Genomic DNA, 14,483 nt, shown 5'->3' with positions numbered 1-14,483 from the left:
TGTGGACTGTCACTTTAACAGCATGGGAAGCCAGTAGCTTCAGCTTGTCACAGCTGGGGTTTGGAATTCTTGTATATCCACAAGGGTGGGTGAAACATTGGCATGAAGTGCATAAAGAATGTGTGTCTGTCACTTCGTATAATCCAAAGGAGTGGATTTTGTTTGGGATATCCTGTGGAGACCACTAATGTGTTAACCCTCGCCTGGGTATGTTGAGTACTTGAAGACGATATCCCTGTGACAGGTCACTTTCAGTGATAACTCATGTGGATTTGGAACAAAACGACAGACAAGATCTTCGACAACGATACTTTCATTTACCTGTGGAATTCGACGTAGCCACCTTTTCTCTACATTTCACCCTGGATTACAAATGTCTCTCTCCTATCATTCATTCTGTGGATGAACTGAACTTTCATACTTTACCATCTCAAAACTTTAAGCTTTGTTCCTCCAAGCTCAATAGTTTGGGAGCTATATTACACACATATATCCACATAGCACAGTTAACATTTGTTTATCTTTGTTAAGTTACGATATTATAAGTAGATACTAATAAAGATAGTGGTTTTAACATTAAAACCTGACTCAGTGTGAAATCTCTTGCTGCTGGTTTATTTCTAAAACATTAAAGTTCATAACAAATTAGGGGCTCATCCGGGATATGAACAAATTTTGGTGCTTATTGATCAATTGATTACTGATCTCATTGGCTACTTCTCTTTTGATTTACTTGTGTGTGGAAATCAGCAGCAATGGATAGTGGGGCATTTCTAGACACGCCAACCTCCGAGGCACTGGAGAAAGCCAAAAAGGATGAATTGTTGGCCATTGCTAGTGAGCTGAACCTTACTGAGATAAAGCGCGCTATGAGAAAGCCAGCGATTCGGAGGAAAATAGTTGAGCACTATGGATCTACACAGGTGTTTGACAAGGAGGTGTTAAAGAGGTTTCCTTTAAGTAAAGAGGAGATCCAGTTATGACTGGAACAAATTAAGTTTGATATACTTAAATTGGAGGCTGAGGAAAAAGGAAAAAAAGAGGGAAGATGCAGACAGAGGCAGTTTGATGCTAGAGAAGCAGACAAACAAAGGGAGGAAGCAGAAAAACAGAGGTGGTTTGAACTGGATAAGTTAAGGCTCGAGAAAGAAGTTGCTCGCTCTAGGGAATTGGTTGCACCATTTATTGCCACCCAGGAAGTTAAACTGGTCCTTCCATTTGATGAGACTGAGGTTGATAAATACTTCCAGCATTTTGAGAAAGTTGCTCAGAGTCTACAGTGGCCAAAAGGGGGTTGGCCCCTTCTCTTACAAAATGTAATTAAATAAAACGCTCAACAAGCTTATTCTGCCTTATTAATTGACGATGCAGCTAATTATGAGAGGGTGAAACAGGCTGTGCTTAAAGCCTATGAATTGGTTGCAGAACCCTATAGGGAAAGGTTTAGAAATTTCAGGAAATCTGTGACCACCTTTTCTCTACATTTCACCCTGGATTACAAATATCTCTCTATCATTCATTCTGTCGTTGAACTGACCCTTCCTACTTTACCATCTCAAGACTTTAAGCTTTGTCCCGCCCCCCCCAGCTCAATAGTTTGGGAGCTATATTACACACATATATATACATAAAACTGTTAACATTTGTTTATCTTGGTTAAGTTACGATATTAAAAGTAGAAACTAATAAAGATAGTGGTTTTAACATTAAAACCCGACAGTGTGAAATCTCTTGCTGCTGGCTTATTTCTAAAATGTTACAGTTTGCAACAGGATGTATTGGAACAACTCACAAGTGTCACCACTCTTTCACCATCTTCGGATATCCAAAAGGCTTTTGACAAGGTCCCACACAGGAGATTAGTGTGCAAACTTAAAGCACACGGTAATGGGGGTAAGGTATTGATGTGGATAGAGAATTGGTTGGCAGACAGGAAGCAAAGAGTGGGAATAAACGGGACCTTTTCAGAATGGCAGACAGTGACTAGTGGGGTACCGCAAGGCTCAGTGCTGGGACCCCAGTTGTTTACAATATATATTAATGACTTAGATGAGGGAATTAAATGCAGCATCTCCAAGTCTGTGGATGACACGAAGCTGGGCGGCAGTGTCAGCTGTGAGGAGGATGCTAAGAGGATGCAGGGTGACTTGGATAGGTTAGGCGAATTCATGGCAGATGAAATTTAATGTGGATAAATGTGAGGTTATCCACTTTGGTGGCAAAAACAGGAAAACAGATTATTATCTGAATGGTGGCCGATTAGGAAAAGGGGAGGTGTAATGAGACCTGAGTGTCATTATACACCAGTCATTGAAAGTGGGCATGCAGGTACAGCAGGTGGTGAAAAAGGCAAATGGTATGCTGGCATTCATAGCAAGGGGATTCGAGTACAGGAGCAGGGAGGTACTACTGCAGTTGTACAAGGCCTTTAGTGAGACCACACCTGGAGTATTGTGTGCAGTTTTGGTCCCCGAATCTGAGGAAAGACATCCTTGCCATAGAGGGAGTACAAAGAAGGTTCACCAGATTGATTCCTGGGATGGCAGGACTTTCATATGATGAAAGACTGGATGAACTAGGCTTATACTCGTTGGAATTTAGAAGATTGAGGGGTATCTTATTGAAATGTATAAAATCCTAAAGGGATTGGACAGGCTAGATGCAGGAAGATTGTTCCCGATGTTGGGGGAAGTCCAGAATGAGGGGTCACAGTTTGAGGTAAAGGGGAAGCCTTTTAGGACCAAGATGAGGAAAAACTTCTTCACACAGAGAGTGGTGAATCTGTGGAATTCTCTGCCACAGGAAACAGTTGAGGCCAGTTCATTGGCTATATTTAAGAGGGAGTTAGATATGGCCCTTGTGGCTAAAGGGATCAGGGGGTATGGAGGGAAGGCTGGTACAGGGTTCTGAGTTGGATGATCAGCCATGATCATACTGAATGGCGGTGCAGGCTCAAAGAGCCGAATGGCCTACTCCTGCACCTATTTTCTATGTTTCTATGTTTCACAACTTAATAACAGCGCCGTGTTTAGCGTGATGCTATTACAGCTCAGGGCAGTTAGTGTTCAGAGTTCAATTGCAGCGCTGCCTGTATTGGAGTTTGTGAGTGCATGCACTTCCTCTGGTTTCCTCCCCCAGTCCAAAGACGTAGTGGTTAGTAGATTAACTGGTCATTGTAAATTGCCCTGTGTTAGGAAGGGCCTGCTCCGTGCTATGAAGTAAAACAAATTTGGAATGTGTGAGGAAACAAAAGCACTTGGAGGAAACCCATGCAGTCACAGAGAGAATGTATAAAATCTTCGTAGAGAGCAGCAGGAATGAACTCCAATATTACAGCTGGTGCTACACGATGTCTACTCAGGATGTTAACGTGGTGCACTTTATGAAAGAATACGTTGGCTAGAATCCTGAATCAAAAGGGAATGCTGGTAATAATGAGATCAGGCAGCATCTTTGTAGAGGGAAAAAATTGATGATCCTTCCAGCAAACTGACACAAATGGAAAAGGCCAATTACCACCATTTTGTTGCATTTCTAACCTCCCCATCTGACTATGGGAGTAGGGTCCTCAAAGGAACCCCCAGGGTAGCAAATAGACTTCCCGAATTCTCCTTTACTGCAACCTGCTCTGCCTGGTCCTCCACTTCACTTGCAACACAAGTCTTTCTTCCAGATTTCCATTAGAATCTCAGGAAATGTCTGGATCTGTCTATACTGTTAGCTTGCAGCTCCAGAACAAACAACATAACCAGTGGGATGATCGTGGCACCATCTGTGGAGAGGAGGTACTACTTGCAAAAACGGCTGTACATATCATCAGCAGTCTATCTGTTAATAAAGTAGCCTCCTGACCATCCAGGCATCCTTCCTTTGGCACAGACTATAGAATTAAGCATGAAGGGTATGAGTTACCCTTTAAATCATATAGTTGCAGTGACTGAAGAGTCATAAAACCAAACTTTATTGGAATGGCTACGATTTTCCAAAGCAGGAAGGTCTAACTTAATTTCAGCTGACAACAATCAAAATGTGAGTTGCATGATGAGAAATATCAGTCTGGGTACATTCTGTATCTTAGACATTTGCCATGTGCTGGTAATTTTGGCAACTATGGATTTTTCACACAATAGCCACATATGAGAGTTACACAGTTACATCAATTTTCAATCACTTTGCATGTTAAAATGGAATACAATTTTACATAACAATATTCTGAATTTGTGCGAGATAATTCAAAAGACAGAATTGGGCCTGCAGAAAAATAATTAATTCTCATAATAAAAAGTTTGACATCATTATTTGCTAAACTTAAAGAACCCCTCTGGAATGATGAGTAATTCTTTCCAGCTGTTCTGTACAGTCCAAAGCTGCCACATAATACTTGCCACATGAGCTGTGTCACAAGTTATCAGAAACCATGGAACACTGATGGAGATCAGGAGTAGAAACTAATCCTCATTTCAGTCTATGAAAATGAATGCCCAACAATTTGGTAGTAAAAATACAGCATATACATCAAGATAAAATCATTCTTTGAAGTCAGAACAACGTTTACATTTTATGGTTGGTGCAAACAGCAGTTTCTACTCCAGCTATACATATTTCCAAGTGTCCTATTCTGCAGACATTTGGAAAAAATCAGTTGTCTGATGTGTTATGCCAATTGCTGCAGGATCTGGTATATTTTACACAGTTTGAAAATTCAGCATGATTTTTTTCAAGTCAGTTAATCTTAGAAACATATCCAAATTAAATCCATGTGCGCAACACAAAAAGCTATTTGTAAAGGCTGGAAACTCCTTTAACCCTTACACAACAAATTGCGATAAATAATTAACTACAGTATTACAGTTTGCCTACACACTACTTGCTGACAACTACTTCATCTAGGCATACTTTTAATGGTATAATAACCGTATTTTCAGTAGGCTATGGAAAATTATAAACATTTGAGATTCTATAGTTGCTGGAAACCCACAGTAACACACACACACACACACACACACACACACACACACACACACACACAAAATGCTGGAGGAACTCAGCAGGTCAGGTAGCATCTACGTAAAGGAATAAAGAGTTGACATTTTGGACCGGGAGCCTTCATCAGGACTGGAAAGCAAATGGGAAGAATCCAGAATAAGGCGGCGAAGGGGTGGGAAGGAGAATAAGCGAGAACATGATAGGAAAAATATTGTGGACAGGGGAAGAGGACTATGAATTGTGATGTTGAGAGGTGATAGGTGGAAAGGTAAAGGTGAAAGATGAAGAAATCTGATAGGAGAGGATTATCAATCTAACTTTAGTTGACAAGTATATAATGAACAGAGTGCACAATCTCTATGAAGGTAAACAAGGCATCAGATTTTTTGCAAAATATTTTCCTGTTTATTGAAACACCAAGTCATGATGGTTTCTTTCATTGTCTGGCTTGCCTTTTTGAGAGCATTTGTTCACAGCACACAGAGAAACAGTTGTTCAAGGATGAAGCATTTTGTTGCTCTACATCAGGGTTTCTCAACCAGCGTTCCATGAGAGGTCACGAGAGGTTTCACGAGAGATCATGATTTTAAAAAAAACATTGTTTTTTGAACTTCTCATGATGCTAGCACTCACAGTGATGGGCAGTGATCCAGCAGGCCCATTAGCAATCACAGTCCAGTGTGGCAGGGCACAGTTGAACCATGTTTATATGGTTGAGTCCAGTCTCAGTTTTTGAAGCAAGATAGGGGAGGCTGTTGATAATTGGTGAGCACTGTATTGCACTGAAGGGGGGACAGTAGGATGATGGTGGTGAATCTATGGAATTTGTTGCCACGGGTGGCAGTGGAGGCCAAGTCACTGGGTGTATTTAAGGCAAAGATTTATAGGTATCTGAGTAGCCAGGGCATCAAAGGTTATGGTGAGAAGGCGGGGGACTGGGACTAAATGGGAGAATGGATCAACTCATGATAAAATGGCGGAGCAGACTTGATGGGTCGAATGGCTGACTTCTGCTCTTTTGGCTTATGGTCTTATGTCTTGTCTTATGATGGTGAGCGCTACATCGCACATAGAGGAAGACGGTAGGCTGATGGTGAGTGCTGTATTACATGGAGGGGAGGATGGTAGGCTGTTGAGGAGCGTGAAGTGCGTTTTCCAAGCATTGAATGGATTTGCCCAACTTGGGCTGTGACGTCAGCCTCTCTGTCCTGAATTACCTCCCCTAACTTCTCCTTACACGTCACCGACTAACATATGGGAGTGAACAAACTACCAATGTAGTAGAAAATTGGAGGGAAATTTTCATTCCAAAGTTTATCCAGTGTGGCGATTTTTGAGGAAGAGGTGAGAGATGGAAGAGGAGGATTGTTGGCTTAGGCCTGATAAGGTTAATGTTGAAGAATTACAATCTTCTGAGTCATTTCACTGCACTATTGCAACAATGGACACAAAAAAGTCCGCCATTACAATGAAAGCTACTTATCAATGGGTTTTACATGGACTGTTGATCCAAGTTGACCTATTCCATTGTGCCTAGTCTGTGGCAAACAACTTACAAATGTAGCAATAGCTCCAGCAAAATTGAAGAGACACTTAACTACAATTCACAGCCATATGGCACATAAAAGTAGTGATTATTAAACAACTATTGAAATCTCAAAACAAACAGATTAAAGCTTTTGAAAATAAAGTCACAATCAGTAAAAAGATCCAGGAAGCAAGTTATTTAGTAGTTTTAAGACCAGTTCAATTGAAAATGTTTAAAAAACTTGTGTGAAAACCTGGACAAAGTACACTAATCTCCTGCCTTAGACAAAAATCTGGTGGCTTAGCATAGGGAAGAGTTCTCAACAAAGTGTTTGAGCTGAGAGGTGAATTTCAGGAGTACTTTCAAGAAAATAGTAGGCTTTGCCAAGTGCTTTGAAGATGAAGAATGGCTGCAGAAACTAGCCTACTTAACACTTTTCATCATATGAACCAGATGAAGAAGTCTCCGCAAGGCCCTGGAGAAAATGTTTTGAGTTCAAGTGACAAGATTCTTGGATTTAGAAGGAAACTGAACCTTCGGAAAAATTATGCTGCAAAAGGAAACCTTGAAATGTTTCCACTGCTGCTTGGGCTTGAGAGTGAGGAAGGATATCAGAAGTCTCGAGTCTTAATGAAAACCACCTGGAAGAACTGCAAAACAAAATTGAACAATAATTTTCCTTCCTTTCAACACAAGTGTATGACTGGGTGAGGGACCCTTCCTCAAAATCTACTGTTCATTCTGAGAATTTGACATTGAAAGAAGAGGAAGAACTTTGTGAGCAGTACTCTGACCATGTACACAAGATGAGATTTACTGACCTGCCTCTGGACAAACTCTGGATTTCTGTGAAAGAAGAGCATCCTGCCATTCATAGGAAAGTGATTAATATTTTGCTGCAGTTTTCAACTTTTTACATGTGTGAGCAAGCTTTTTCTTGTTTAACAAGCATCAAGAGCAAGGATAGAAATAGTCTCATTTCAGTTGAAGGTGAAATCCGTGTATGCTTGTCTCAAGTTTGACCCAGAATTGAGAAATTTATTATGTATGCCTTATGAGTTTTTAAAATTAATGAAAGGAAAGAAAGAGATTAATTTCAAGAAAGATAAATTTAACTACCTGGTTTTTTATCCAAGAAAGGTTGGCTAAAAATTCATTCTCTGCCCAAAAGAGCATTGATAATTATTTTTGGATTATTATATCTACAATTTACTGATCACACTAATGTTCAATGGAGCTGTAGATATAATAATTTTTATGCAGGGGTTTCCTGAGACCTGAAAATTATTTCAAGGGTTCTTCCAGAGCAAAAAGGTTGAGAAGGACTGCTCTACATAATCAACAGGCGAGGACTACACTGTGCAAAGGGGAACTCTGTGGAATCAATTTTTTCTTCTCCCTTTACTTTCACTTGAGAAGGTCATATATCCAACTACATGCCAGAAAGTAAATAGGCTTATGGTAATCAACATCAAGCCACTCCACAAAAAGATTCTGGATCATTTTCACCTCTATTTACTGTGCAATTTCAGCCAGGCCTTTTGTTGAAATTACTTCCTTATCCAAATTGTCATCTGTGTAAGGTGATTGGAGGAAGACTAGTGTCAGAGGTAGGATTTTTACACAGAGAGTGGAATGCACTGCTGGGGGTGGGTGATAAAGACTGATACAATAGGGTCACTTAAGAGGCTCTACGATTAAAGATTAGCTTTATTTGTCATGTGTACATCGAAACATACACAATCTGAGGACTGTGCTGTGACAGCGCACAACTGAAACCATGCTTCTGGTGCCAAGGTCACATACTTGCAACTCATTAATCCTAATCCTGTTCAAAAAAGGTAGTAGGGATAGTCCGGGTAATTATAGACCAGTGAGCCTTACGTCTGTGGTGGGAAAGCTGTTGGAAAAGGTCCTTAGAGATAGGATCTATGGACATTTAGAGAATCACGGTCTGATCAGGGACAGTCAACATGGCTTTGTGAAGGGCAGATCGTGTCTAACAAGCCTGATAGAGTTCTTTGAGGAGGTGATCAGGCATATAGATGAGGGTAGTGTAGTGGATGTGATCTATATGGATTTTAGTAAGGCATTTGACAAGGTTCCACACGGTAGGCTTATTCAGAAAGTCAGAAGGCATGGGATCCAGGGAAGTTTGGCCAGGTGGATTCAGAATTGGCTTGCCTGCAGAAGGCAGAAGGTCATGGTGGAGGGAGTACATTCGGATTGGAGGGTTAGTGTCCCACAAGGATCAGTTCTGGGACCTCCACTTTTCGTGATTTTTATTAACGACCTGGATGTGGGGTTAGGATGGGTTGGCAAGTTTGCAGATGACACAAAGGTTGGTGGTGTTGTAGGTAGTGTAGAAGATTGTCGAAGATTGCAGAGCAACATTGATAGGATAGGGAAGTGGGCTGAGAAATGGCAGATGGAGTTCAACCCAGAGAAGTGAGGTGGTACACTTTGGAAGGACAAACTCCAAGGCAGAGTACAAAGTAAATGGCAGGATACTTGGTACTGTGGAGGAGCAGAGGGATCTGGGGGCACATGTCCACAGATCCCTAAAAGTTGTCTCACAGGTAGATAGGGTAGTTAAGAAAGTTTATGGGGTGTTAGCTTTCATAAGTCGAGGGATAGAGTTTAAGAGTCGCGAGGTAATGATGCAGCTCTATAAAACTCTGGTTAGGCCACACTTGGAGTACTGTGTCCAGTTCTGGTCGCATCACTATAGGAAGGATGTGGAAGCACTGGAAAGGGTACAGAGGAGATTTATCAGAATGCTGCTTGGTTTAGAGAGTATGCATTATGATCAGAGATTAGGGCTTTACTCTTTGGAGAGAATGAGGATGAGAGGAGACATGATAGAGGTATACAAGATATTAAGAGGAATAGATAGAGTGGATAGCCAGCGCCTCTTCCCCAGGGCACCACTGCTCAATACAAGAGGATATGGCTTTAAGGTAAGGGGTGGGAAGTTCAAGGGGGATTTTAGAGGAAGGTTTTTTTCACTCAGCGAGTGGCTGGTGCGTGGAATGCACTGCCTGAGTCAGTGGTGGAGGCAGATACACTAGTGAAATTTAAGAGTCTACTAGACAGGTACTTGGAGGAATTTAAGGTGGGGAGTTATATGAGAGGCAGGGTTTGAGGGTCGGCACAACATGAGGATTTGTGGGCCGAAGGGCCTGTACTGTGCTGTACTATTCTATGTTGTAACCATATGTCTTTGGAATGTGGGTGGAAACTAGAGCACCCAGAGAAAACTCACTCAGTCATGTGGAGAATGTGCAAACTCCTTACAGACAGTGGTAGGAATCAAACCCCGACCCCAATCAGTGATTTCTGACACTGTAAAGTGACTGTACTAACCGCTATGCTACCGCGCGGCACAATAAGGAAGCTACAGTGAGAAAAATGGAGGGTTATGGGCTGTGTAGGTGGGGGAGGCATTAGGTTGATCATGGAATGAGTTTATATAGGTTCGCACAACATTGTGGGCTGAAGTACTAGTACAGGTGTCCCCCGCTTTTCAAACGTTCGCTTTACGAAACCTCACTGTTACGAAAGACATACATTAGCTCCCTGTTTTTGCTAACAGAAGGCGTTTTCACCATTACGAAAAAAGGCAGTGCGCGAAAAAAAATCAGCGCGTGATAAAAGACAGTGCACCGCGCGCCCCGAGCAGCCGTTCTCCCCAGATTCAGAATGGCATTCTAGCCGGCATTGCTTAAACACGTGCCTGTGAGCATCCGTTTGCAAGATGAGTTCTAAGGTATCGGAAAAGCTTAAGAGAACTCGTAAGGGTGTTACACTTAGCGTAAAACTAAACATAATTAAGTGTTTCGATCGTGGTGAACGAAGCAAGGACAAAGTGAGTTTGGCTTGTGGAAGTTGACGAAGATGATGTTGAAGAGGTTTTGGCATCCCATGACCAAGAACTGATAGATGAAGAGCTGATGCAATTGGAAGAGGAAAGGATAACAATCGAAACTGAATGAGAACTGATAAAGTACGACTTTAATTTTGAAAGGGTACGTAGGTTTAGGGCATATTTGCAGGATGGTTTGAGTGCTTACAAAGACCTGTGTGATAGAAAAATGCGCGGGGCTCAGCAGTCAAGCAAGCCTTCCACATCAGCCACAGCAGACGACGAACCTCGACCTTCGACATCGAGGTGGGCAGTCATTGGAGAAGATGAGATGCCTGCCCTAATGGAAACAGATGACGATGAGATGACACCCCAGTGTCCCACCACCCCAAACCCAGGGCCCCAGACAGATACTGATTTGCAGAGAATGCAGCAGCAACCGGGAGGCACAGAGCATATCTTTAAGAAAAAAGCCGAAATAAACAAACTAATTAATTAAGTGCCGCCCAGCGCGTAAATGTTGGCCTAGATCAGAGACGATTGCATCGCCTCTGATCTGCGTCGACATTTACGTGCCAGATGGCACCTAATTAATTAGCTTGTTTATTTCGGCTTTCTTCTTGAAGATGTGCTGTGTGCCTCCTGGCCACCGCTGCACCCCTGCATGCTTCACGGATTGGTATTGGTCGGTGGCCCGGAGGGTGGGGGCCACTGCACCACCCAAACTCCAATGACTCAGTCTAACACACTATCATCAGTGTGCTCGGCAAGCTGTCTTCCCGATTCCCGTAAGTGATACTACACTGTACATACATTATTTCTACTTTTATATCGGCTGTGTATTTTTAAGGTGTTATTTGATATTATTTGGCAGCTTCATAGCCTAAAGGTTACTGAAGAGAGTGTTTTACCAACAGCGCTTGCGTGAGATTTTCGGCCGAGAGCACTTGCGCCGTTTTTGCCGACGGTGCTTGCGTGAGATTTTCATTACCGAGAACAGTGCAGGCAATCGTTGTAGAGAAGTATTTCTAATTTATATAGGCTGCGTATTTATCATATCATTCCTGCTTTTACTATATGTTACTGTTATTTTAGGTTTATGTGTTATTTGGCATGATTACTTTTGGGTCTGCGAACGCTCACAAATTTTTCCCATATAAATAAATAGTAATTGCTTCTTCGCTTTATGACATTCCGGATTAAGAACCGTTTCATAGGAACACTCTACCTTCAGATGGCGGGGGAAACCTGTACTATGCTGTTCTGTCCCATGTTATTGCTGTGTAGTTCCAGAAAGATTTTGCTACAGAAATTGATTATCATAATTGGTTTCACTGTACTCCACTCTGTGGGCACTTCATTAATTGCATCAATAACAGTCTGCTTCTTGAAAAAAGAATTCCAAATAATTTCCTTTACTAACATGTTTTTAATAATAATTCTGTTCAGTAACTCCTTTTAGCATGTGGAATTATTCCCTCATGAGTAAGTTGGAATACAGAAGTCTTATTTACTGATGCCTCAAGAAGGCGGCAAACTTTATTAAGGACCCTCTTCTTATTACTACCATCAGGGAGGAGGTACAGGAGCCTGAAGACCTACACTCAATGACTTAAGAATAGCTTTTTCCCCCTCCAACCACCATCTAATTTCTTGAATGGCCCATGAATCCATGAACACTACTTAATTATTCAATTTTTAGCACTATTTATTTTGTAATTTATAGTAATTTTTATGTCTTGCACTGTACTGCTGCTGCAAAACAACATCTATCACAACATGCAGCAGTGGTAATAAACTTGATTCTGATTCTTGTCAGATTGCACTGTTGATGGCAACAGATGATTGCTTTGTGGATTCCCTGACATTTAACACTTAATCCCATAGAAGAGTTTTGCAATCTCTTAGGGAAAGAAGAAAAAAATCAAATAACTCAATCTCATTTATGTTACTCAGAAGTTTTGAAGGAAAGAGAATTTTTTTTTTGCATTTTTTATATATTAGTATTTTTGTATGCTTTTGCTAACAGGTGAAGATCTACTGATTTGGGTTTGATTGGATAATTATAAAAATGAAATGCACAGTTAGTAATTGACTGCTGAAAAGTTAATATAAAAAGTCATTTTCTTTGATCAAAATCTAAATCAATCTGAGAAAATAATGTTCTTCAATAATTTAATCTATTATATAAAAAATAATAGGAAAGAAAGAAATAGGTCACTCACTATTTTAGATTCTGTTCTGCTCAAGATCAGTAGTTTAAAAATTTTAATTTTCTTTATAGCATTAATACCCATGCAGTTTATTTCAACCCTTCTTAAATGGCTAGCACAAGAGGGCATAGTTTTAAGGTGCTTGGAAGTAGGTACAGAGGTGATGTCAGGGGTAAGTTTTTTTTTTCTTTTTATTAAACACACAGAGTCATGAGTGCATGGAATGGGCTGCCGGCAGCGATGGTGGGGGCGGATATGATAGGGTCTTTTAAGAGACTCCTGGATGGCTACGTGGAGCTTAGAAAAATAGAGGGCTATGGGTAAAGCCTAAGTAGTTCCTAAGATAGGGACAGGTTCGGCATAGCTTTGTGGGCCGAAGGGCCTGTATTGTGTTGTAGGTTTTCTGTGTTTCTAACTCACCTCAGTTCATTTGTGAGCTCTTCAATGGTGCAATTCTTTTCTTCAATGCTGTTCTGAGCCTTTTGAAGTACATCTCGAAGCTCCTTAAGCTGATCTAAAGTGTCTTGTAATTCTTTATACATGTTCTTTAATTGACTGTCCATCTCCAGAGCTTTCTGCACTGAATTCCTACAGTCTGACTCTGTTTGATGCAGATTTTCCTCCAGTTCATCAACTGTTGGGCATATTTCAAATTAAGTACATTTACATAAAGGGAAAAATAAAATTTTACTTTGTTATATTTAACTATTTAACATTATATAGCTGCATCTAAACAAGATGCAATCTAATAAACTCTTCTTGGGCTTCCATCAAGAAGATAGCAGAGTTTGTCATCAAAATGTCAGTTAAATTGATATCTGTACCCAGCTGGAAGCCCAAGAAGAATTTATTCCTCATATACACCAGGAAAGCACTAGATCCTTTTTTCAAGATGCAATCTCTGCAAATTTAAAAGAAATACCAAAATACTTTACAAATGTAAATTTTCTAACATATCACTTCATTGTATATAGCATAATGAAAAGAAACCCAATTATAAAAATAAATTGAAATTAAATGCTCAAATTTTTTTTTCACAACAGCTTTAGAGAGTATAAAACATTGTTAATTATCTTTGTACCGATGATTAATTTCCTAAGAATTTCAATTTTTAAAAAATTTCTCCATGGCAAACAAAAAAACATTAGGTACTTAAAATAAATATTAATTTGACATATACACACCCACACAAAGTATTTATTACCTTGTTTAGATTTCTTGTTCAATTCTGTCTGTGTATTATGCAGAGTCATTTCTAACTGGTTAAGATAAACATCCTTCTTTGCGATATCTTCCCTCAGTTGAGAAAGTTCATTTTCCAATACAGTAACTTTATCTTTGTATTTTCCCATTTCTGTCTTTGTGTCTCTAATGAGTACAGTAAAATAAATGAATACTTGGAACAAAACTCATGAGTGATAAATAGTCAGTTCCCATGTACAAAATCTTTGAAGCTTCAGTGGATGCCCAAAAATATAATCTATAACTCAAGAAGCTAGCTTATTCTTAGCCATTCATATAATATTAAAAAAGTTGAACAAAAGACCATCTTAACCATAAAGACAAAGCTCAGAATTTTTTCTTTAAGAAATTAAAAACATCTTCACATGGAAAATTATACTTTATAAAAATAACTATGTTCACAAAGTAATACTTTTTTAAATGTGCAACTGTATCCTAACTTTCACAACTTCTGAGTACTACAATCACATTACAACAAATAAAATACTTCTATCATATATTCAAATTTGCAATTTAAGGAAGCGCAGCAGCCAACTTTCCACAATGACAAGATTAACTTTTATGAATTATGCCGGATAAATAATAACCAGGAAAACTGAGAACTTCTTGCTCCGTTTCTAATGTAGCCCAGATCTACAATCAACAATTC

At 40.1% G+C, this 14,483-nt stretch overlaps 1 protein-coding gene across 8 annotated transcripts in view; it reads right to left on the bottom strand.

The window, feature by feature from the left end:
• Window positions 1-14,483, bottom strand: part of ccdc18 (coiled-coil domain containing 18) — a 132,935-nt gene that overhangs the window by 32,315 nt on the left and 86,137 nt on the right. For all 8 annotated transcript variants that reach the window (XM_072273455.1, XM_072273454.1, XM_072273453.1 and 5 more), the window contains 2 exons: window positions 13,797-13,960; window positions 13,013-13,226 (listed from right to left, as the gene is read on the bottom strand). In XM_072273455.1, coding sequence (XP_072129556.1) covers window positions 13,013-13,226; window positions 13,797-13,960 — 378 coding nt within the window. The remainder of the gene's footprint in view (window positions 1-13,012; window positions 13,227-13,796; window positions 13,961-14,483) is intronic.

This window comes from Mobula birostris, chromosome 12 (genome assembly GCF_030028105.1).
Source record: "Mobula birostris isolate sMobBir1 chromosome 12, sMobBir1.hap1, whole genome shotgun sequence".
In the NCBI taxonomy this organism is placed as follows: Eukaryota; Metazoa; Chordata; class Chondrichthyes; order Myliobatiformes; family Myliobatidae; genus Mobula; species Mobula birostris.
Note: the sequence above shows the minus strand (reverse complement) of the source record. Positions and strands in the feature narration are given on the sequence as shown.